Source organism: Apium graveolens, chromosome 7, assembly GCF_009905375.1.
Source record: "Apium graveolens cultivar Ventura chromosome 7, ASM990537v1, whole genome shotgun sequence".
NCBI lineage: Eukaryota > Viridiplantae > Streptophyta > Magnoliopsida > Apiales > Apiaceae > Apium > Apium graveolens.
This window is the reverse complement of record NC_133653.1, coordinates 185,915,604-185,938,299: the sequence shown is the minus strand read 5'-3', so window position 1 is coordinate 185,938,299 and position 22,696 is coordinate 185,915,604. Positions and strand designations below refer to the sequence as shown.

Here is a 22,696-nt window from a genome sequence, read left to right as displayed (position 1 = left end):
TACATGTGTTATTCCTGTACTCGTTTAATTTAATATATTGATTCTAATCTTAATATTAATATAGATATCAATTTCAAAAAAAAATTCTTAAATAAAATCAATATTAAAAGAAATTATCATCATCCAGATAATGTATAATTTTTTTTTAACAAACAACATCATTCATTCAAATTTTTACAAATCTCATCATCCAGAACTTTTAATAATCCAGAAATGATTATTCAGATTTAAGAAATGAATCCTAAGCCTTCACTATTTGTTTTTTTGTTACTAAAATAGTAACGCACCCTTTCCAACCTAACAAACAAGCCCAAAACAATTGGGCCACAATCCACTACAACAGCAGGCTGAATATACAAATTGGGCCATGTGGCATAGAAGCAGAGTTTCGGCTTTGGTCGGCGGAGTTTCCTTGTACTCATTGTCTTGTTCACGATTCTAAAAATGCAGAAATACATACACCATTTTGTATCTATCATTTTGGGTCTTCAAGAAACTCATTAATTTCATCTGGGCTTTTCTCGAATCATGGGTTTGTGGGATTCTCTTCTCAACTGGCTGAGAAGGTATTATTTTTCTTCTTTTTATTGTCTTTTTACTCTCTTTTTTCTTACTTAATTATGTTTTTTGCTCTTTATTTGTGTTTGTTTATTGTGTTGTTGTGTGCAAGCTCAAGATTCTAGCTTTTGAAGTTGTTAAAAATTGGAAATTGTGAATTTTAAGAGTGGTATTTTGTAAGAATTAATGAAAAAGAAAGGATAGTAAGAGAATATTGATATTGATTAATTTGAGTTTGTGTGTATATACTATATTGTGTATTTGTGGGGAAGCTAAAGAATCTAACTTTATTGGATAATTGAATATTGCGAATTTGTAAAAGGTAATTCATGAGAATCGAGGGAAAACAAGATGTAAGTGGATATCGAAATATTTTATTTACAATTTGATTTGTGTGCGAGTGTAAAACTATATATGGTGTAGTTGTTGTGCGGTTGTGGGGAGGTTAAACTTTAAAGAATCTAGTTTTTTTAACTTATTGATGAATGAAAATTTGAAGTAGTAGTTAATAGGAATTAGGGGAAAATTAAGGATGATAAGAGGATATTGATTAGTGTATTTTAACTTTTGAAAAACTTTGATGCTGAATAGTAAGTAACTAATTTGTTAAGTATTTTATAATGCCATTTGTTATAATTGTATTTATAATTTGAAATTTGTATTATTAAATCAGGTTATTATAGGAGTTAAAGACTTATGGTTATAGTTTTTCATTAGGATTTTTTTAAAGAAGTACAAGGTTTGTGATAGGACTAGCCCGATAAAGGTCGGGCCGGACATCGGGCCGGACAAACCTCACATATCTCAAACCAAGCCGATTTTACATATCTACATATGTTTAACAACAGGGTGCCACCCGCATAGGATTTACAAAGATAAATCACCCTCCTCTAAATCCGAGCCTCTCCCGACAAAGTCAGTGGGCACTGCCCATTAAATGGCAAATCCCACTCCCTAAAATTTATGTGTTGGGCAAGCTAGAGCCAATTAGTTCTACTTCTATATGGTTTTTAGACTTTTGGTGATAGTTATCTTTTTAGAAATGTAGATAATCGGTAGGAATTAGGATTAGTTTATTTTCTTAATCAAGATAGAATATAACTCCTATATAGATATCCAATTAGTTCTACTTCTATATGGTATTTAGACATTTGGTAATAGTTATCTTGTTAGGAATGTAGATAATCGGTAGGAGTTAGGATTTGTTTATTTTTTTAATCAAGATAGAATATAACTCCTATATAGATGTAATTAGCCAAGATTAATGAGTATTGTGTGTGGATTTGAGATTTTTTTTGTGCCTTTACCGTATCTATTTGCCTTGACCCGCAACTCTTTTTTAGAGTGGGTTCTCTTTTTACTTGATTAACCATTAAAGAATTCATAACCTGATGCTCTTTTGGCTGCATAGAAGTATTTCTTACGACTTACGAGTAACAAGAGCACTCTAAGCACATAGGCTATGTTTGGTATATTGATTCTGTCCTTGTAATTACTCCTTAAACTATCCTGTGGCTAAATTTCAATAACTTTTTGTTAAATTTTTTATGTTGTTAATATTAGATGGCCACAAATTGAATTAACAATAATTTAGAAGATGGTTGATGGGATTGAGATGGGAGGAATTGGTGTAAGGGACCCGATATGGTGCACATCCCTCGTCTCTTTTTGTTCAGGTGTCAGCTTTAGTGAGGCGTGTGCATCGGATGGGGGTCATATTTTTCTAGGAAAACATTTTTCCTCTTTTCTGGTGTTTGTTTAGTTTTTACATTTTTTTTCATTATTTTCTGATTTTCTTCTGTTGCTCTTATTTAGTTTAGGGAATATAAAATGTTTACCAGAGAAGAAAAGCCTGTTTGAAAAATGAAATGATTCTGCTGAATATAAACCTTTGGTTTTTCAGAACAGGAATAACATTTACTCATAGTTGTCGTGGTACAAGTGAAACGGAAAAAACAATAAATTTGTAGGTCTTGTTTTCCGGAGAAGTATATACGAATAATCATTTTTAAAATGAAGTTATTTTTTGGGCAAATGAACGGACTTTGGAGGCGTTAAAAATATTTTAAAACATAAAAGAAAGACGAATATCTTTTTCTGTTTTACTTTATAAAAGATCTTTTTGTTAGTTAAAAAAATAGATATTCTTGTCAGTTTAATTTGGTTATCTAATATATCACTTCATGCCTTACCTTTTCTAATTTTACAACTATTAGGACTCAAACACATAGTATATGAATAAGTGATTATTGTTTTTTCTGAAATCCTTCCATACATATAAGATATATCTAAACATAAGTATAAGTATAAATATTTTATTTAATCTTAATAAAACACAACTTACTTGAATGTTAATCAATAAAATATTCAAATCATATATGATGAAGTTTTTAGAATCAATTTTAGTTTAAATCTTCACAAGATATATTTTAGATTTAAAATTTTAGAATAATTTTTCCATTTATATCTTCACAAAATAAATTTCAGATTTAGGTGTATGCTTATTAGTAGTCTAGGTTCACTTTAACCGGGCCTGATTCTGTTGATTATGCACTAGTAAGCTAGGTTGATCTTATCATGGACTGATCACCCCCCCCCCCCAATTGAGAAATGTGAATAGACTTTGTCACTAGTATTTACTAGTTTGATCTTCTTTATTGAAAAGGTAGTTTTATTTCATGATGTCTTGGCGTCAAGGGTCTGGGCGTCAAGGCATCATGATGAATGTTTTAGTTAAGTTCCTTTGTATTGTAAAAGAGCCATGCCATTTGTTTTGAAGGATTGGGTGCTGGGGAGGATTATGGCCGGTTTACTTTCATTTAAGTTTTATCTTAAAGTTTAAAGTGAGAGGAGACCAAAAAACGGACCCTAATAGATTATAATGAAGGATTGACCATATTCTAGACATTGACCGTATTATTACTTTTTCAATTTACTAACAATCTATCCCGTGCCTTCAGGGCACATGTTAAGCATGTATTTATTGCAACTTGTTTTTTGTTATTGTTAGAGTGTTTACCTGTCCTTGTCACGTTTATCAAGATAATTTTTATTTTACTTTGCTGATTACATCTCCTTATCTCCCTGACTTTTGTAATAAGAACTAAGAACTTGTCTTATGTTATATTTTTAAAAATGAATTTATGTACATTCTTGTTCCCATATTTTCTATGTTTTGAAAGCCATATAATTTATAGAGTAAATTGCAATTGAACTTTACCTCTTTTAACATTTTGGTGTCCAGAATTTCATATTAAAAATTTAGTGATATTGCTTTTATTCTTCGAAATGATGGCTAAGGGCCATTTTTTAAGAACAAATAGTAGTATTTCTTTCTCAGAAAAGTGGTCCTTAACCACCCTTTTGAAAAGTTAAAGTAATGTGCCACTTAACTGCAAATTCGGAACTCCGGCCACTAAACTGCTAACCAATGTTAAGTTCAGTTACAACTCTGTAATTTACTCTAAATTATATTTTATATTAAATGATTTTTTTTTAATTATTTTTTAAATAAATTAATAGCTTTTAGTATTCAAGGTATATTTTATTTACCGTATGTATTTGAGAAGTTATTTAACTCATGCCATAGAGGGTTTATAATTAAAAAAAACTTCTATCATTACTATGCTTTCAGATAGTCCAGTTATCACTTGTAAATAATAGCTTCACTTTGTAGTCACTATTTCCAAATTTTGTAATTTATACATTAAAAATTATTAAGAATTACCTATATGTGTTAAAAAGGAATCATAAATTTTTAATCTTTGTATTAAAAAACTATAGCACATACGAATTTCTTTTAATTTTTTCTCTATGTAAGTGACCCTAAATTTTATTTTAATCAAATGTTTTATTATATACAATATTTTGGATTTATTATTACAAATATAAATTGTATATAATGGTTTTTTAACAAAATAATATGGCTTTCTTAAGAAAATTGCTACAAAATATGATAGGCGATTGAAGAGGCACATATTGGGAAAAAATTAAAAAGAACATACAAAAACTTAATTATTCATCCGTTAATCAGAAAACTAAGTACATTAAATATACTCTTAACATATGCCTCGAGGCGCGGGATAGCCAAGCCCTTTTACTAATTTTGTCCCGTATTTTATTTCGTAACTTCACAACTTTTGCAGCTATGGACGTGTACAGATGGGATAACTTGTTTATACAATAATACTCCTATCATTATCATTAACAAGACCTTATTTTTACATTCTCCTGGTAATGATTATCATTCGTAATTGTTATATGTTCAATTGTTGGAGGAGGCTAATTGTGAAAATGCGAAATGATTTATGCAGTTAAATATATCTCCCTCTTACAATGTTTGTATTATTCAACAAACATATTATGTGTGGTAAATTATAATCTAGTTCTAGTCAAATGCTTAATGTTTTTGCAACATTTATTGTCCCATATGTGACAGTTGTGTATAAAAAACTTGCATAGCAACAATGTATCCAACACTACACCAAATTAGCTGAATAAAGTCCCTCTTTCACACTAAATCAGTTGAATAATTTTTTTTTTTAATTTACTTCTTGTCTTAGATATTGGACAGTTGCACATTAAATTCAGTTTTCTTACAATGGTGGGTTGCTATTTGTTGTGACAGCTGTAGTTTTCTGTTTGTAATTTTTAGGTTTAGGTTATAATTGTAGTAATGCGATTATAAATGTTAGCTTATGCTGATTCCTTGTTTACTACTCCCTCTGTTTTTTAATATTTGTCGTTTGACTTTTCTACACGTAATTTAAGGTATTTTGACAGCATATTTAAAATAATTATTTTTAAAAATTCTTTTTTTTTGAATTTTAGTATAAGTTATATATTTTTATACATAAAAGAAAATTTTAAAAATAATTATTTTAATTAGCCAGTCAAAGCACTTCGAGAAGTGTGCAGAAAAGTCAAATATCAAATATTAAAAAAAAGGGAGTATTGCTTGTCTCTATTGTGCAAGTTGTGTTGGATATTCTATAATATTTGTAAGTTTTATAATAATAGATTTCCATAGCTTTTGATCTAGTGAGATAGAAACAAAGATCTTATGAATTTCAGTCATGTTATATAAGCCCGAGTTGGACATCCAATTGCATCGATTTGAATTATCTATATTGTAGAGACTGGTGTTTTTAGGGATTGGTTATTCTGGTTTGATACATAAATTTGACCAAGTTTTAAACACCTTATAACTTAAATGTTAATAACTAAACAACATATTAATTAAATAAACATATCTATATATATGTTACTTTACTAACTCCAAAATAGGCGCAATTTCCGACTCTTTTCTGAAGACGCCATTTGATATTTAGTCCATCATGGTGTGACCACCTGTCCATCGCAACATTCTCATTTCTGCCGCCTCCAACTTTCGCTACTTCAGAACTTAACCGTCAGAGCTATCTTTGCAGTTGTCAAACAGCACCCAAGCCTCCGCCTTACTCACCCTGTGTAGTGTAGTGATGCATTGTGACATTATCCTCAATTTCTCCTTCCTTTTGAATGATGGATACCGAATACTTGAAGCTTTCGTATCGGAGTATCATTTGCTAGGGATTACGAAATTTACCCCCCCCCCATTTCTCCTCTCCCGACCCTGTATTCATTAGGAATGAAATGCGGTCAAGTATGTTGCACTTTGTGAATTTTTTCAATGGGTGCTTTCCGGAGGGAGTAAGTATTATAAAAATTTACGTAGGAATAGGAGAACTCCACTGTTTCATATATTTTAAATTTCAGTAGAGATTTCTTTTTCCTCATCTGATCAAGTTTCAAAATTCATATATTCCTTTTATGCTTGAAAGAATTCTCCAAGTTCTTGACTCACTCTTTGGATGAAGTTGAACAACCACTCTCTCTACATGTAGGGATAAATCTATGGTTTTGTCGCTTTGGATTGATTAGAACTTGCTTGAAATATGTGCGGGAGGGTTATCAAAAACTGTAAAAGTTTTCAATTAGGTGTGTGTTCATTATCTTTTTATTTTCTTCAAAACTTTATGTATAACTATTTAATGTATCTTAATTTTTTCACAACATATGTAAGTTCCACATTTACACAAGGGGATTGTCAAAGCGTATTTTTTATTGTTGTCTCATCCTTGTATTAATTAATTTTCAGACATTGATACCTTTAGTCTATTGCCATTTCAATTTTCAACTATTATAAACCTTAAGACGAGACTTGCCAATAGAGATGGAAATAGTCATATATATTGCAATTTTTACAACTTACTAGTTACAAATTGGTGGTTAACAGTGACGGAAAGCTGTTGGTTACTGCCTTTTGATTTAAAGGGGTTGGGCTGCCATCAGGTGTTAAGATTCGGGTAACTGTTCAGGAAAGGGAATAACTCTTTGTTTGAAGTATGGCACATCGGAACAGTACTTCAATAAAAATCTGATTGGACCTATTTAAAATTTGCTAAGAAGTATGTAAGAGCTAATACTTTATTAGGTTTCAGAGGTTTAAGTTTGCATCATTTATTTGCAAGATCTATATTAAAATAGCCTCTGTTAAATAAGAACATACCTGAGCTGCCTAGTGTTGTGAATTGACTCCAGAAATGAGAACTCAAACGTAAAATATTGAACACCGGCTTAATTACTGCAGTTTTAAATAAGCTTAATTAAAGAATTCTGAAAGTAGGGTTACAAGTTGCCCCAATTCGAGGTGAGGCAGCCTCCCAAAATAAACGCCAACTTTTAGATAAATATTCTCATGTCTTACAAACCCTATCTCTTTCTATTTAAATACCCCCTTCCCTTGCTTCTATTCTTTTCTTTATTTATTTTCCTTTGCCTGTTTTATACTTTCCTCGACTCTTTTTCCCATTCTGCCCTTTCTTTGATAAGTCAACACTGGCTTCGACCTTTGTGAATTCCTTACATTACCTCAGACCCAAACTGCCTACTTGTCCTCAAGGTGAAAATCGGGGAACATTCCTTGTATCTGATCAAAGCTTTCCAACATGGCCTCCCATTCCGGCAACCCTGTCCACTGCATAAGCACTTCAGTATTATTAGTATTCTGACTCCCAACACTGCTGCTGGTTGCACATCGAGCACCAATTCTTCTGTCAGCTGCGGCGGTAAAGTTGCAGACACCGGTTGGGACCCTGCAGGAAACATGAAAAACCGGATGGATGTGTGAAGTGGGTGGTAATTCCAAACGATAGGCCACCTTGCCAATTTTTTTGGTAATTGCAAATGGGCCATAAAAACGGGATGCCAATATCTCCCATTGCCTGTGAGCCAATGATTTTTATCTGTATGGTTGAAGCTTCAGATAAATAAAATCTCCCACTTGAAAATCCACCACTTTAAACGGAGAACAATTAATTGATACTTGAAAGGAAGTATTGTACCAAAATTCCAACCATGGCAACCATTTTGCCCAAGAACGTGGCTGGCCATTAATAAAACACCGCAAAAATGTTTCCATGACTTTTTTCACCACTTCCGTTTGTCCGTCGAACTGTGGGTGGTAGGCTGTGCTTCTATGTAATGTCGATCCTTGAGTTTTGAAAAGTTCTTTCCAAAATAGGCTGAAAAAACTCAATCCCTATCAAATACGATGGTGGAAGGAAACCAATGGTGACGGACTACCTCTCGAATGAAAACCTGGGCAACTGACTGAGCCATGAATGGGTGTTTTGTTAGGGTGAACACACACAAGTATAGAACCAAACAAACAATGCAAAACACACACTCAATATATGACGCGGAAAAACCCACGTCCCAACTTGTATTATTAATCAAAACAATTAATAATAATACAATCAATCTCACCAAACGGTATTCACTCAAGCGATACTTAAGTCAAACAATACTCAAGCATACATCAAAACAAATACATGACTGTGTATATATAGTCATCACAAACTTAGCCAACAAGACATACATAATCTGATTACAATTATAATTGTCTACCCATACAATTATTACTCATTCCCATTATAATAATAATTGTCAACACATACAATTATTACCCAACTCAATTATGATAATAATTGTCTACCCATACAATTATTACCCAATTCAATTATGTTTTCTATCACCAAGCCCATACTACCTATTGGGTTTAACCCCAACATGTTTAATGCCAATAAAATGCCCATACTTAGATAATCGATCCACGACTACCAAGACTCTGTCAACGCCATTGTAACGGGGTAAGCCCTCAATAAAATCCATCGATATATTCTCCCATATCCTACTGGGAACGGGTAGGGGCTGCAAAAGGCCTGCGGGACTTGGTGATGATGCTTTATTTTGCTGGCATATTGCACTCTTGAACATATTGTTGAACTCTTTTACGCATCCCTGGCCAATACCACTCTTGAGCCAATCGTTGATAAGTTTTAAAGTCGCCCGGATGCCCACCAGTAGGTGTATCATGATATTTTTGTAAGAGTTGTGCCACCAGAGTTGATTTAGGAGGAAGTACTAGCCGTCCTTTGTATTTTAGGTTGCCCTGATCAAGGCTATAACCCTTTACCAGCTGCCCAGCTTCAATGTCCTTTGTGACTTGACGAATAAAAAAATCATTTTTAACCTGTGGTAGCATTTCAGCCCATTGCATACCACATGAGGTGGTTAAAGTGGATAACTCAACTGAGCCTGCAAATTCCCTTGATAAAGCGTTCGCAATTTTGTTAACGGCCCCTTTTTGTATTGAATCTCGAAGGTGAAACCCATCAATTTTCCAACCCATCTCTGATACTCCATACCAATCTCACGTTTCTCGAATAGAAATCTTAAACTTTGTTGGTCCGTTCGGACAATAAACTTTCTCTCCATTAGGTAATGTCGCCATTTCAAAACTTCAAATACTATCGCCATAAGTTCCTTTTCATAAATCGGTTTCAGTCGAGAGCGTAGGCCCAACAATTTGATGTAGTAGGCCATAGGATGATTCTCTTGTAATAAAAGCGCCCCCACTCCAAAGCCAGACGAATCCGTTTCGATCACGAACATTTTCTCGAAATCTTGTAAGGCTAAGATGGGGGCTGTGACCATTGCTTCTTTAAGTGCTTTGGAAGTATCAGTGACTGTTCTTGAGTAGTGGTACTGGTCTTTCTTTAATTGTTCCGTTAGAGGAGCTGCAATCTTTGCATACCCGGCTATGAATTTCTTGTAATAGCCCGTGAGTCGAGGAATCCCGCAGTTCTTTTACCGTACTCGGAATGGGCCAATCTAACATTGCCTGTACCTTGGACCGATCAACAGAGACCCCTGCTCCTGATATTACATGGCCCAGATATGCCACCTCGGGTTTACCGAAATCACACTTTTTCTTGTTGACCAACAATTGATGATCTCTTAACAGCTGAAGTACTAATTGTACGTGTTTCATATTTTCTTCAGTACTACCACTGTACACCAATTTATCTTCGAAAAATACTAAGACGAATTTTCGTAGATATGGGCGAAAGACCTCATTCATAATTGCTTGGAAAGTCACTGGCCCAATGGTTAATCCGAATGGCAGAACAAGAAATTCATAATGCCCTTCGTGCATGCGGAACGCTGTTTTAGGCATGTCTCCCGTCTTCATTCTAACTTGGTGGTACCCGGACTTTAAGTCCTATTTGGTGAAAATGGTGGCTCCTTGGAGTTCATCCAGAATTCATCAATCACCGGTATGGGGTATTTGTCCGGAACGGTGACTTTATTTAGTGCCCGGTAGTCTACGCAGAATCGCCAAGACCCTTTTTTTTACGAGTAATACCGGGCTAGAAAATGGGCTAGTTAACTGGATGATGCTCGTTGCTAACATGTCCTTGATCAAATTTTCTATCTCCTTTTTTTGCAGTTGTGGATATCGGTATGGTATCACATTGACTGGGCTGGTACCATCTTGTAACACAATGGCGTGATCGTGACTCCGTTTTGGAGGTAAACCCTTTGGCAGTTCAAATACGTCCCCATATTCATCCAATAATTGCGATAGAAATGATGGTCCTGCTGGGTCTCCTAGTATAACTTCTGTGTCCCCTTGTGGTGCTTGTAAGAAGTTAAATTCGACCAAGTATCCACCCCTTTCCTTCTTTAGATTCCTCTACATTGCTTTAATAGAAATACCGCTCCTACCCAACGGTGGATCTCCCCTCAATGTCACCACTTCCACTGCCCAGTTGGAAACGCAGGGTTTGCTTCTTCCAGTTAGTTGTCATAGTCCCCGGTGTTTCGAGCGATTTGATGCCCATAATTAAATCTGAATTCCCTAGTTCCAGAGGTAGGAAATTTTGGACAATCACCATGTCTTGCAATTCCAAAACTACTGACTTACATATCCCTTCTCCCATCACAGAATCTCCAGTCCCCAATGATACACGAAATTCTTTGGATGGTAACACCGGTATGCCTAATTTCTGTAAGGTCTCCTTCGATATGAAATTATGTGTGGCCCCTGGATCCACCATTACTACTACCTCCTGTCCTTTTATAATTCCAAACAACTTCAGGATGTGCGGACTAGTTATACCCATAACAGAATTCAAAGAAATTTCTGGTTGAGGGGAGATAGGTTGTACCTCAGTTGTCTCTTTGGAATGTGCACTGTGAGGACTTAATCCGGGCTCTTCTTCCTCTCCTTCACATGTTACCAGCACACTGAGCTCACGGCGATTGCAGTGATGTCCTACTGACCATTTGTCATCACATTTGTAACACAGTCCCTTTTCCCTTTAGCTTTGTAACTTGGCATCAGTGAGCCTCCGCACTTCCCCTATCCGGGCACTCGAGAATCCCCCTGAAACTCCTGATTCTGGTGTATGGCCTGATGCATATGTTCGAGGAGATGAAGTTCCTGTTGAATAACTTGAAGCACTCCCCTTCTGCGAATACGTTGTTGTTGAGGGTTGATAGGAATTTTTGTTGGTTGCAAACCCCCCTGTCTTTTGCTTCCATTTCCTGTTAGACCCAACCCTCAATTTGTCTTCTACCATCAATGCCAAATCCATGGCATTATCCAGATTTTTCGATCCAAACAATCTCACCTCCACTTTAATTTCCTCCTTTAAACCATTCAAGAATTGACCCTTTGCAATCTCCTCGGGCACTCGTTCCAAGGGTGCCAACAATTCGATGAATTTCCTCCTATATTCCACCACACTTCCATTCTGCTTATGACCCAACCATTGTTCGTGCAGGGTGCCTGACGCTTTGGATCGAAACTGTTTTCGTAACATCATTTTTATCTCATCCCATGTCTGAATCGGTCGCCAACGATGTTCCTGTCAAGGAACCAGTTACTCTAAAACCTCAAGGTGTTAGAGAATGGCCCTTTCCAGGATCTTATATTATTCTAACACTCCCCCTCACTCGAAAGCCCATTTATGGGTCGAAGAGCGGATCACGGGCGCCCATTTTTGGGGCATAATTTTGCCTTTCGTGTCCCTCATAAATTGTGAGAAATATTGGGGGTGGCAGGGATCGAATCTGAGTCCTCTGACAGTCTGTGCTCTGATACCATGTCAAGAAACCAGTTACTCTAAAACCTCAAGGTGTTAGAGAATGGCCCTTTCCAGGATCTTATATTATTCTAACATCAAGGTGTTAAAGAATGGCCCTTTCCAGGATCTTATATTATTCTAGCACTCCCCCTCACTCGAAAGCCCATTTATGGGTCGAAGAGTGGATCATGGGCGCCTATCTTTGGGGCATAAATTTGTCTTTCGTGTCCTTCATAAATTGTGAGAAATGTTGGGGGTGGCAGGGATCGAACCTGAGTCATCTGCCAGCCTGAGCTCTGATACCATGTTGAGTAGGTGTTAGATGAGCTGGTTACTCAACATGGTATCAGAGCTCAGGCTGGCGGGAGAACTAAGGTTCGATTCCCCCCAATATTCTCACAATTTATTGTGGACACTAAAGGCAATTATGTCCCAAAGATGGGCGCCGGTGTTCTACTCTTCGACCCATAAATGGGCTTTCGAGTGACGGGGAGTGTTAAATATATGATCCTATTGGGGCCTTCCTCTAACACCTTAAGGTTTTAGATGAGTTGGTTACTTGACATGGTATCAGAGCTCAGACTGACAGAGGACTCAGGTTCGATCCCTGGCACCCCCAACATTTCTCACAATTTATGAAGGACATGAAAGGCAAATTTATGCCCCAAAGATGGGCGCCCGTGATCCACTCTTCGACCCATAGTGTTAGAATAATATAAGATCCTGTAAAGGGCCATTCTCTAACACCTTGAGGTTTTAGAGTAACCAGTTCCTTGACAGTTCCCACTGAAACCATATTACCATAATAAAGCGTCCCCCTCAAGTGCGACCACTGCTGCTTCTAATTTATCCTCCTCCGTCAATCTGTAAAAGTTATGATACCTCTCAGCTCTTAAAATCCACCCATCTGGGTTGTTCCCATCAAACCCAGGCATGTCAAGTTTTTTGAATCTCCAATTAGCTCCTCCTCCCGAGATTGGATGCCCAAAACTAACCCCTCCTCCTGGAATTGGTTGTCCAAAACTCACTCCTCCCCAGGACCTCCACCGGAACCCCTTCTTACGTGACTATTATCCCCAAACAACGCTCCTTTCCCATGGTTGCTTTTCTCCCCCATCATCATTTTCCCAGACCGACCCATGTTTGTAACCTCTCCACTAGTACTGACTATCATCTCTGTTGATTTGCCTTGGCCTTTGTTTACACCCAACACTTCGCATAAGGCTGTTCTTACTTCTACCTGAAACTTGACTTGTTCGTCTTTAATCGAAGAGATTAATGATTCTTGGTATTCTCTCGATCTGCTAATTCTCCCTTCTAAAACGTTTGGTCGTCTCTTCGATCTGTTTCTCCTGTTTTGTAAACATCTCTTCAAAACTATTCACAAATCGATTGGTCAACGCCGTCTCCATCGCTACTACAGCCCCCTTTATGGCCGCTGACACTTCTTCGATTACTGTATTCCTTATTGTAGCCTGAATCGACGCGATCTGTTCTTCCTGACCCATGATCTCAACAGCTCTGATACCACTTTGTTGTGAATTGACTCCAGAAATGAGAACTCAAACGTAAAATATTGAACACCGGCTTAATTACTACAATTTTAAATAACCTTAGTTAAGGAATTCTGAAAGTAGGGTTGCAAGTTGCCCCAATTCGAGGTGAGGCGGCCTCCCAAAATAAATGACGACTTTTAGATAAATATTCTCATGCCTTACAAACCCTATCTCTTTCTATTTAAATACCCCCTTCCCTTGCTTCTATTCTTCTTTTCTTTATTTATTTTCCTTTGCCTGTTTTATCCTTTCCTTGACTCTTTTTTACCCATTCTGCCCTTTCTTTGATAATCAACACTGGCTTCGACCCTTGTGAATTCCTTACACTGAGCAACATAAATATGTTTACAGAAGTCAGCAGGATGTCTGATAGGGTGCATTTTACTCGATCATATAGTAATGGACTATAGAAATGTGATAATATATACTTTGTCTCTATATGCTTGAAATTATGTAAAATTGTAATAAAACTACTCCCAAGTCAAATTATGCCAAATTCTTGTCTTAAATAAAGATGAAGACAAAACTTTAAAAAATGGTCTAACATGCAAGTAAACCACTCTTTGCACTTTTAGCAAATTCATTTTTTTTTGCTTCTTTAATATATGTTCTTGTGACATAATCACCTTTGCCTTTTTACTTTGGGAAATTATATATCGTGGTGATGGAAATAATGCTTCTACCTGTTCTTTTCTAATGCTAGTAATTTAGTAATTTGCTATTAACATAAAAAAGCTATTGGCATTGTCAAATTGTATGTCATTCACTCTTCTCACGTTCCTGTATACCAGTTTATTTTACAAACAGGAAATGGAACTTTCTTTGGTAGGTCTTCAGAATGCAGGAAAGACATCTCTTGTTAATGCTATTGCTGTAAGTGAAGTTCAAGCTTTAAATATTTGTTCATATTTTCACATAACTCAGTCCTAGTTAAACCCAAGATTACTTATATGTTCTACTAAATATTCTGTTTTTTGTGATTCATCAGACAGGTGGTTACAGCGAAGACATGATTCCAACTGTAGGTCTCTATCTGGCCAAATGATTCATTTTGGAGATCTTATCCTTCACATTTTTGTAATAATTACAATTTCTGAGCAGGTTGGCTTTAACATGCGGAAAGTAACAAAAGGCAATGTAACTATCAAGCTTTGGGATCTTGGAGGTCAACGGAGGTTTCGCACCATGTGGGAGCGTTATTGTCGGGGCGTTTCCTCGATTCTGTAATTTCTATATCTTGTCCTTTCATCTTTGTTGCATCTTTTAGATTATTTTATGAATATTCAGTGACAAAATGCATTTGCAGTGCCAGAAACTATTTTGTCTATCCTTAAATTTTTCTTGTTGGCGACTGGGTTTGATGTATGTGGTTTTCTAGAACAAGAATTAGTTGACATTTGTGAGAAACTGTATTTTCTTACATTCGGTTGCTTTAATTTTTTCTTTTCTGTATCACCTGAATGTTTGTTAATATTAACAAGAAGTTGGCTGAAGCAACATATGTGGGTTTGCATTAATTCAAGTTTGTAAACTTTATAAATTAATTTGAGTAATGATTTGATAATTAAGTCTCTCCTTTTCTATAAGTTCTGATCATTTGTAAAAAGAGCAGGTACGTAGTTGATGCTGCTGACAGAGACAGCGTTCCAATATCACGGACAGAGCTGCATGAGCTCTTGAGTAAACCTTCGCTAAGTGGAATCCCATTGCTTGTTCTTGGAAACAAAATAGACAAGTCAGAAGCTCTCTCAAAGCAAGTATTGATGGATCAACTGTACGTTTTCACTAACCAAGCAAATTTGCATACAAAAATATTTGAATTTCATACATTTACAATTCATAATTGTCATTTCGTCGATTCTCTCTATTGTATCAGAGGTCTAGATACAATCACAGACAGAGAAGTCAGTTGCTACATGATCTCTTGCAAGGACTCCGTGAACATTGATATTGTTTTGGACTGGCTTATCAAACACTCTAAAACAGCAAAGTGACAACTTTCGCAACTAGATCTGCGTGATTTGTAAATTTGTTTGAAATTGTGCAATGTCAAAATATTTCTCGAGAATCCCTGTAATAAGTGAGTGATATTTCTGCAAATTTGTTTTGAGAATATACTCCTAACGTTGGGCGTGGATTATCTTGATAGTCTGATTTTTCCACAATCCAGTTCTAGTGCACGCTTCTAAATTTACTTTTCATGTGAGTATGAGACTTGCTTATGCAACACTAAAGAAGAATTCTTTTTTAATTTGTCGTTATGTGTGTTTCTGGTGTTAAAATTGTTGTCATAGTCAATTGCTAGTGTTCCGTATTGACCATAAAACTTACAGTCCGCTCGGGAAAAAATGCGCCTCAAGAGCGCAGAAGCTAGGAGTAAGGTTAAGAATGCTACATATGTGCATCATGCAAATAATATATGTTGAATTTCTGAGAAAATTGTCTATCGAATTTAATTTTGCTGAACCTCTCCTTGGGGTGCATTATGGAAGTCACTTTGACTTGTTTGCGTAGATTAAGGTGTTAAAGTCATAGTTGTAAAAATCGGTAATCGGTACTAATCGGTTTAGGTACTGATTAGGGATTAATCGGCAAATTGGGGATTAGTCGGAGGGATTAATCGGAACAAAAATCGAATATATTTAAATATTTTAATAAGATTTAATATATTTATCTATTTATTATGAAATATATAATTCAAAAATAATTTATAAATATTATTCGGATTTCAAAAAATAGATCGGTCAAATATTTTTTAAGAATTAATTTGGGATATTTTTAAAAATCAGGGATTTTTAGAAGGTAACTTACAGTTGTTCATCCAAGAGCACAACAAATGATAAATTAGCACAGAATAATATGGCGACACTGGAAACATTTGGCAGAACTTTTTCTCTTAGCATAGCTCTGTTGGAAGTCTGTGTTCAAAGACAAATCTAACAACTATTTACAAAAAAAAACTCTAGCATACCAGTGGAAACAAAACATAATGTGATGGTTTAATTTCACCATGCAACTTGTGTATGCACTAGTATATAAAAAGAGTTGCCCTCACATGGGTTGCTGTTCGTTGGCATTACATTTAACATTGTAACTATTTCAATGTCACAGGACATACTAACGTGCAGGCACAATATCACACATTAAAAGCTCAGATCTTGTTTAATTAGTTAAGAATTGTGTCTTGCTAATTAACAAAGAATTTACAGCCAAGTCAAATACTGGATAGAAAGCAAAAAATAAAGTTGGAATATCAAGAAAAGAAGGAATAAAGTACTTACAGGGCTCTCCAACCAAGCATAAGAACGGTAAAAGTTATACACACTTCAATAAACCAAGAAAGAATACTATGCTACTTTAGAAATTACAATGTAAAATACAAATATTGCCAATGGAGAACAATGTATGCTAGAAAAAAAAGATTCACAGTTGAAACAATGAAACAATCCTCACTTCAGAACAAATATCTCCAAAAATAATCAAATAAAAACATTTAAAGAATGCTAATTGTCTTTTAGACTGCACCGGAAGATGGTGGTGCATTGGAATCCGTATCGATAATGTCATTTTGTGGATCATGTTGTGAGCCTGAGACACAAAGCTCTTGAATTCTCTGTGATACCTCGTTCATTGAAGGACGTTTATCAGGATACTGGGCAGAACAGTCGATAGCAAGTTGTAAAAGCTGAACCATATCCTCTTCGACATTTTGATACCTAAGGAGCTCAAGATCAAAAACCTCAGCTGTCCATTCTTCCCTGACGACAGATTGTACCCACCTTGGGAGGTCTACACCTTCTTCGTTCAGGAGGGCGTGAGTGGGAGCCTTACCTGTTAGGAGCTCCAATAGCAATACACCGAAACTGTAGACATCTGCCTTCTGAGAGACTTTGCGATGATCTGTCACCTCTGGTGCCCGATAGCCATCAAGCCGGTTGGGACTGTTATTACGTCCGACCAATTGAGCAAGGCCAAAGTCAGATACACGAGCCTCATATGACGTAGTGAGGAGGACATTTGATGATTTAATATTTCCATGGGAAACTGTAGAGCCTTGGGAGTGGATATATGCTATACCACGGGCAGCACCAAGTGCAATTGCTGACCGTGTTTCCCAGTTTAAGGGAGTCCTGCCTGCACCTCTGTTTCCTGTAAACATGAAAATAAATATACAACAGGATTACAAGGAAAGCCAGATCAATAATTCCACTAAATAACAGAAAAGGATCAGTGCTTGCTAATTAGAAATTTCTTCACTACACAAGGACAACAGATGCTGCAATCCATCATATCTGACATCCTCACCTGTAATACCTAAATTATGTATCCTTCTTAATGGAAACTACAAAAATCCCCATCATATACTAAGAAGACATTATTTATGTCACAACATCTAAAGATGGAGTCCAAGCAAACGATATACAGATTTTATTCAAAATACTATTGTACCACCATATTAGGCTAATTTTCACAATTTGTGCAAACAACAAAATGTATCAGTGTGACCTCTGTGTATGAACTTAGATGGAAATATCTAGCACTTCAATCAAATAATGCAAGAGAAACAAATAGAACAAAAGCCATGTGACCTCAATCTCATCTCTAATCTTTCAAACTTGCAAGAGTGACCCACACTTGGCCCATTCCAAATCATGTCATAGTCACATTCATATTGTGCATATGTGCTTGAAAGAGATGTATCAATGACAGGAATTTCATAGCACATTACATGTACAATGAGTTATAGTTAACTATAAGTTTTGTGTTAAGCATATACCAAAATAACAAAAGATGAAGCAATTCATACTTCAAAATGTTCATAGGGGAAAATATTATGACATCAAAAATCACTACATGATCAGAAAAAATTAAATCATAATATAAACAAATAACAAAAACAATACTTGATTGCAAGAATTTTGGCTCACCATGCAAAAGTGCAGATAAACTTCCCATTCTCATGTAATCATAAACAAGTAGATTCTCCTCCACACTGTAAAAGTAAGCTCTCAAACGCACCAAATTCTCATGATCCATTTTCCCAACACCTTCAATTTTCTCCCGATATTCTTTCTCCGACACGGCCACCTCTCTCAACCTTTTCACAGCCACCACCACTCCTGTCTCCAAAACCGCCTTATATGCTGTCCCGAATGTTCCCTTCCCCAACACCTCGGCAGAAGCCCTCAAAAGTCCTTCCAAGTCAAAACCCTTCTCCTGTACTCCGAAAAACACCAGTTTCTTTGCCCCACCCCCACTAATCTTAGCTTCTCCTTTATCCTTCAAATCAACAGCTTGACCCAAATTACCTTCACTCTCAACCGGTTTCTCAGTCCGAATTTCAACAGCTTCACTTTCTTTAACTGCCCTAACATCTTGTTTAACTTCTTCTTCCTTACCACGCTTTCTACAACATACAAAAAACAAGATCAACAAAATCACCAAAAGCGCTACAACACATCCAATTACAATCCCTGCAATCGCACCACCAGAAAGCTTATCACTCTTCTTTCCCCCACTCCCCTCACTCCCATCACAAGACTCAAGAGGCCCTCCACACAATGCAGCATTCCCAACAAACGCACTCCTCGGCTTACCCCTAAGCTTATCAGGAATCTCACCACTCAACAAATTATCCGAAACATTAAATTGAACTAAAGCAGGCAAATCAAGATTAGGAATTTCCCCACTAAGCCTATTTTCCTCCAAGTACAATGTACCTAACCTATTCAAATTATTAAAATCACTCGAAATTTCCCCCGAAAAATTATTCAAAGCCAAATTAAGCCTAACCAGATTCTTCATACTAAAAATAAAACTAGGAATCTCCCCCGAAAAAAGATTCGATTGCAAATAAAGATTTCGAAGATTACTCAAACTTGATAAATCTGAAGGAAGTGAACCCGAAAGTGCATTATACCTAAGACTCAGTGTGTTCAACTGAGTCAAGTTGCCGAGTGTATTCTCCGGTAACTTGCCGGAAAGACCCATTCCGGGTATATGGAGCTCCACAACCTGATCCGACTGGCAATAAACTCCGACCCATTTACAAGGAGATGGTTCTGAGGTATTCCAAAGAAGGGTTCTGCCACCAACGGCTGAGCGAAGCGCTAGAAGCACTGTTTTATCGGTGGCAAGGTCGGAATAGCCGGCGGCGAAGAGAGATACAAGAAAAAACACGCCGGCGGCGCCGGAAAAGTAGCGAGAATGCGACATTGGTATACGAAGAATTGGAGGAGTACCCAGATGGAGTTGTGGAGAGTTATTAAGTGGGTTGCATTTGGTTTTGAGTGATTTGATTGTGATTGGGAGATTTTAAGATTTGAGAAGAAGATGAGTAGAGTATTTTTTTTAAAGGAGAAGATTGATTTTAATAGGTTAAATATATGAAATATGAGTGATGTAAGTAGACAAGTAGTTGGTAGTAGTAAAAGTTGAGATTCTATTGGGGGAGGGAGGATGTTTTTGGAAATGTGTTGTGATTTGTGGAAGATGATTGGGAAACTTCTATATCAAATTTTGGACATTGTGTTAATTTATGTTCATTGCTATTGTAATTTAAGAGACAACAAAAGTACAGCTAAAGTTTGTTATAAGATGGTCATTTTCTTTGTGTATTAACCTAGCACGCGCTTTCACAATTTAATTTTGGCATTGATTGATTTTATTTTATACGAGATTACCTTAGGTGCGTAACAAGTACTGTGACCATGAAAGAAGAAGCAAACCACAAAACATGAAAAAAAATATCATTTATCAGCAAAGAAGATAAAATGTAATTAAATGAAAAAACATTTCAAAAAATTTGACTCCTAATTCAATGTGATATCCCGTTAGCAAGACGAGGGACGGGACGAAGGATAACGAGATATTTATAGGAAGTAGGAACTACCATTGACTTGATATCCTCAACAAGAGCTATACAATTTCAAGAAATAGATATATCCACTTGCGAGAGCTGAATAGATCATATTTAATGAAGTCAATGAGATACACGATATACGTCCCTAAGGCGTTTAACAAGTCAATTTATTTGTGAGTTACGGTGATTTGATTTATGTAAATTTCTGATCGAATAATTTAGTTTTTTTTAACAAATCGAATAAATTAGCCAATTGATTATAATATTGTGCTGAATTTCAGTTTGGGTCACTCGTAAATTTCATTCAACTTGCAATTATAACTAGTTAAAAAGTCAGTGTTTTACGGCGGCTTTTTTATTTTTTTATAAATTTTAATATGAATTAATATTATAATTTAGATTAAAAATAAATTGAACAATCGTCATGGCAAATAAAATACTGATAAAAAATTGTAATTTCTAATATATAATATTGCGTACTTCAAATATCCTTATATACTATCTAGTATTATATCACCAGCTTTATTTTATACTAATTTGAACCGTCATCTCGATAAATACAATATTGATCGGAAATTATATGCTTCGAATATATAATTTTGCCTAGTTCAAATATTCTTGTCTAATATTATATCAAAAACTTAATTTTATATTAATAAGCATGTATTTTCTAGTTCGAATAGAATAACACTTAATCTCTCGCATTTCATCCTTCTTAAATAATAATATATTTTTTCTTTAAAAATCTAAACTACTCTTATTTGATTAATTAGGTGTTTTTGAATTTATAATTTGTTAAAAATTGATCTGAACTCTATTATTTATAAATAATGATATCTTTTGTTTAAAATCCGAATTATTCTACTTTATAAATTAGGTCACGTATGAATTTTACTTAAAACATGAATTTTATAATAAGAGCGATCCAGGACTTGTACATGAATTTCACCTTGTACATGGTATTTGTAAGTCACTATCTCTAATCTATTCACATATGAGGATCTTCCATATCTCATGATTATTTATAAATTGTGATATGAATTATATTAGAATTTAGATTAAAATTAATTTGAGTCGCTCTTCCTTCAAATACAATACTGATAAGAAATTGTCTACTTAAAATATATAACCTTGTTTACATCAAATTGCCTTGTATAAAATTGAAAAACCTAATTTTATCTAAATATGAATGTATTTTCTAGTTCGAACAGGATGCCCCCTAACCGATCACATCTCATCCTTATTAAATAATAATATTTTTTTTATAAATCCAAACTACTCTCCTTTGATTATACGAGTAGTTTTAGACTTATAATTTGTTAAAAAAAATCCGAACCCCTCTTATTTATAAATAATGATACATTTTTTATAAATCCTAAATCTTTACCTTTATAAATTAAGATACATGTGTGAATTTTACTTGAATACATGATTTTTATAAAAAGAGCGATCAATGGCTTGTACATTAATTTCAACTCGTGCATGGTATTTATAAGCCACTAACTCTAATTTATTCACTCACAGTTTTTCACAGATCCAGATCTTTCCTATCTCGTGATTTTTTATAAATTTTGATATGAATTAATATTACAATTTAGATAAAACTTAATTAATTCTCCCTCCCATCAAATACAATACTGATCATAAATTTCGAATATATATTCGTGTTACTTCGAATATCCTTGTCCAGTATAAAATCGAAAACCTAATTTTAAATTAATTTGAATGTGTTTTCTAATTTGAATATGATGTCACATACCTTCTCCCATATTTTCCTTGTTAAATAATAATACATTTTTCGTTATAAATTCAAACTACCCTCTTTTGATTATATTGGTATTTTTAGACTTAAAAAATGATCTGAAACCCTCTTATTTATAAATAATGATATATTTTCTTTAGAATTTGAAATCTTCTCCTTTATAAATTAGGATACATGTTATTTTTACTTGAATACATCAATTTTATAAAAAGAGTAATTCAAGACTTGTACATTAATTTCAGCTTGTGTCTGGTATTTGTAAGTCACTTACTTTAACCTATTCACTGGCCTTCACATTTTCACAGATGAAGATCTTCCATATCTCATGAATTTTTTTTTAAAATTCTAATGTGACTTAATATTACAATTTAGATAAAAATTAATTTGAGTCGGCCTCCCATTAGATATAATACTTATTATAAATTGTCTGCTTCGAATATATAAACTTATCCACTTCGAATATCATTTTCTATTACAAAAT

General features: G+C 35.1%; 2 protein-coding genes across 3 annotated transcripts; one reads left to right on the top strand and one right to left on the bottom strand.

The window, feature by feature from the left end:
* Positions 1-399: 399 nt before the first annotated feature.
* LOC141675300 (ADP-ribosylation factor-like protein 8c) lies at positions 400-15,842 on the top strand. The gene is made up of 6 exons (XM_074482019.1): positions 400-566; positions 14,383-14,464; positions 14,580-14,612; positions 14,693-14,814; positions 15,204-15,365; positions 15,468-15,842. Exons 1-6 carry the CDS (start codon positions 529-531, stop codon positions 15,583-15,585), a joined length of 555 nt encoding a protein of 184 aa, XP_074338120.1. The 5' UTR covers positions 400-528; the 3' UTR covers positions 15,586-15,842.
* A 1,051-nt stretch (positions 15,843-16,893) lies between these two features.
* On the bottom strand, positions 16,894-20,122 carry LOC141671362 (putative inactive receptor kinase At1g48480). Of its 2 annotated transcripts, XM_074477583.1 has the most exons (3): positions 19,512-20,118; positions 18,520-18,998; positions 16,894-17,740 (listed from the first exon to the last, which is right to left on the bottom strand). In XM_074477583.1, exons 1-3 carry the CDS (start codon positions 19,805-19,807, stop codon positions 17,106-17,108), a joined length of 1,410 nt encoding a protein of 469 aa, XP_074333684.1. In that variant the 5' UTR covers positions 19,808-20,118; the 3' UTR covers positions 16,894-17,105. The 2 variants fall into 2 exon arrangements, with proteins under 2 accessions (XP_074333684.1, XP_074333683.1); XM_074477582.1 differs by having other exon boundaries at positions 18,520-20,122.
* Between the last annotated feature and the right edge of the window lie 2,574 nt (positions 20,123-22,696).

Bases quoted from the DNA above. Each gene is read 5' to 3' on its own strand.
- LOC141675300 (XM_074482019.1), top strand. From the start codon at position 529: ATGGGTTTGTGGGATTCTCTTCTCAACTGGCTGAGAAG. The intron at 14,815-15,203 runs GTAATTTCTATA...TAAAAAGAGCAG, and splicing joins CGGGGCGTTTCCTCGATTCT to GTACGTAGTTGATGCTGCTG. The intron at 15,366-15,467 runs GTACGTTTTCAC...CTATTGTATCAG, and splicing joins CAAGTATTGATGGATCAACT to AGGTCTAGATACAATCACAG.
- LOC141671362 (XM_074477582.1), bottom strand. From the start codon at position 19,807: ATGTCGCATTCTCGCTACTTTTCCGGCGCCGCCGGCGTGTTTTTTCTT. The intron at 17,741-18,519 runs GTGAGCCAAAAT...TCATGTTTACAG, and splicing joins TTTATCTGCACTTTTGCATG to GAAACAGAGGTGCAGGCAGG.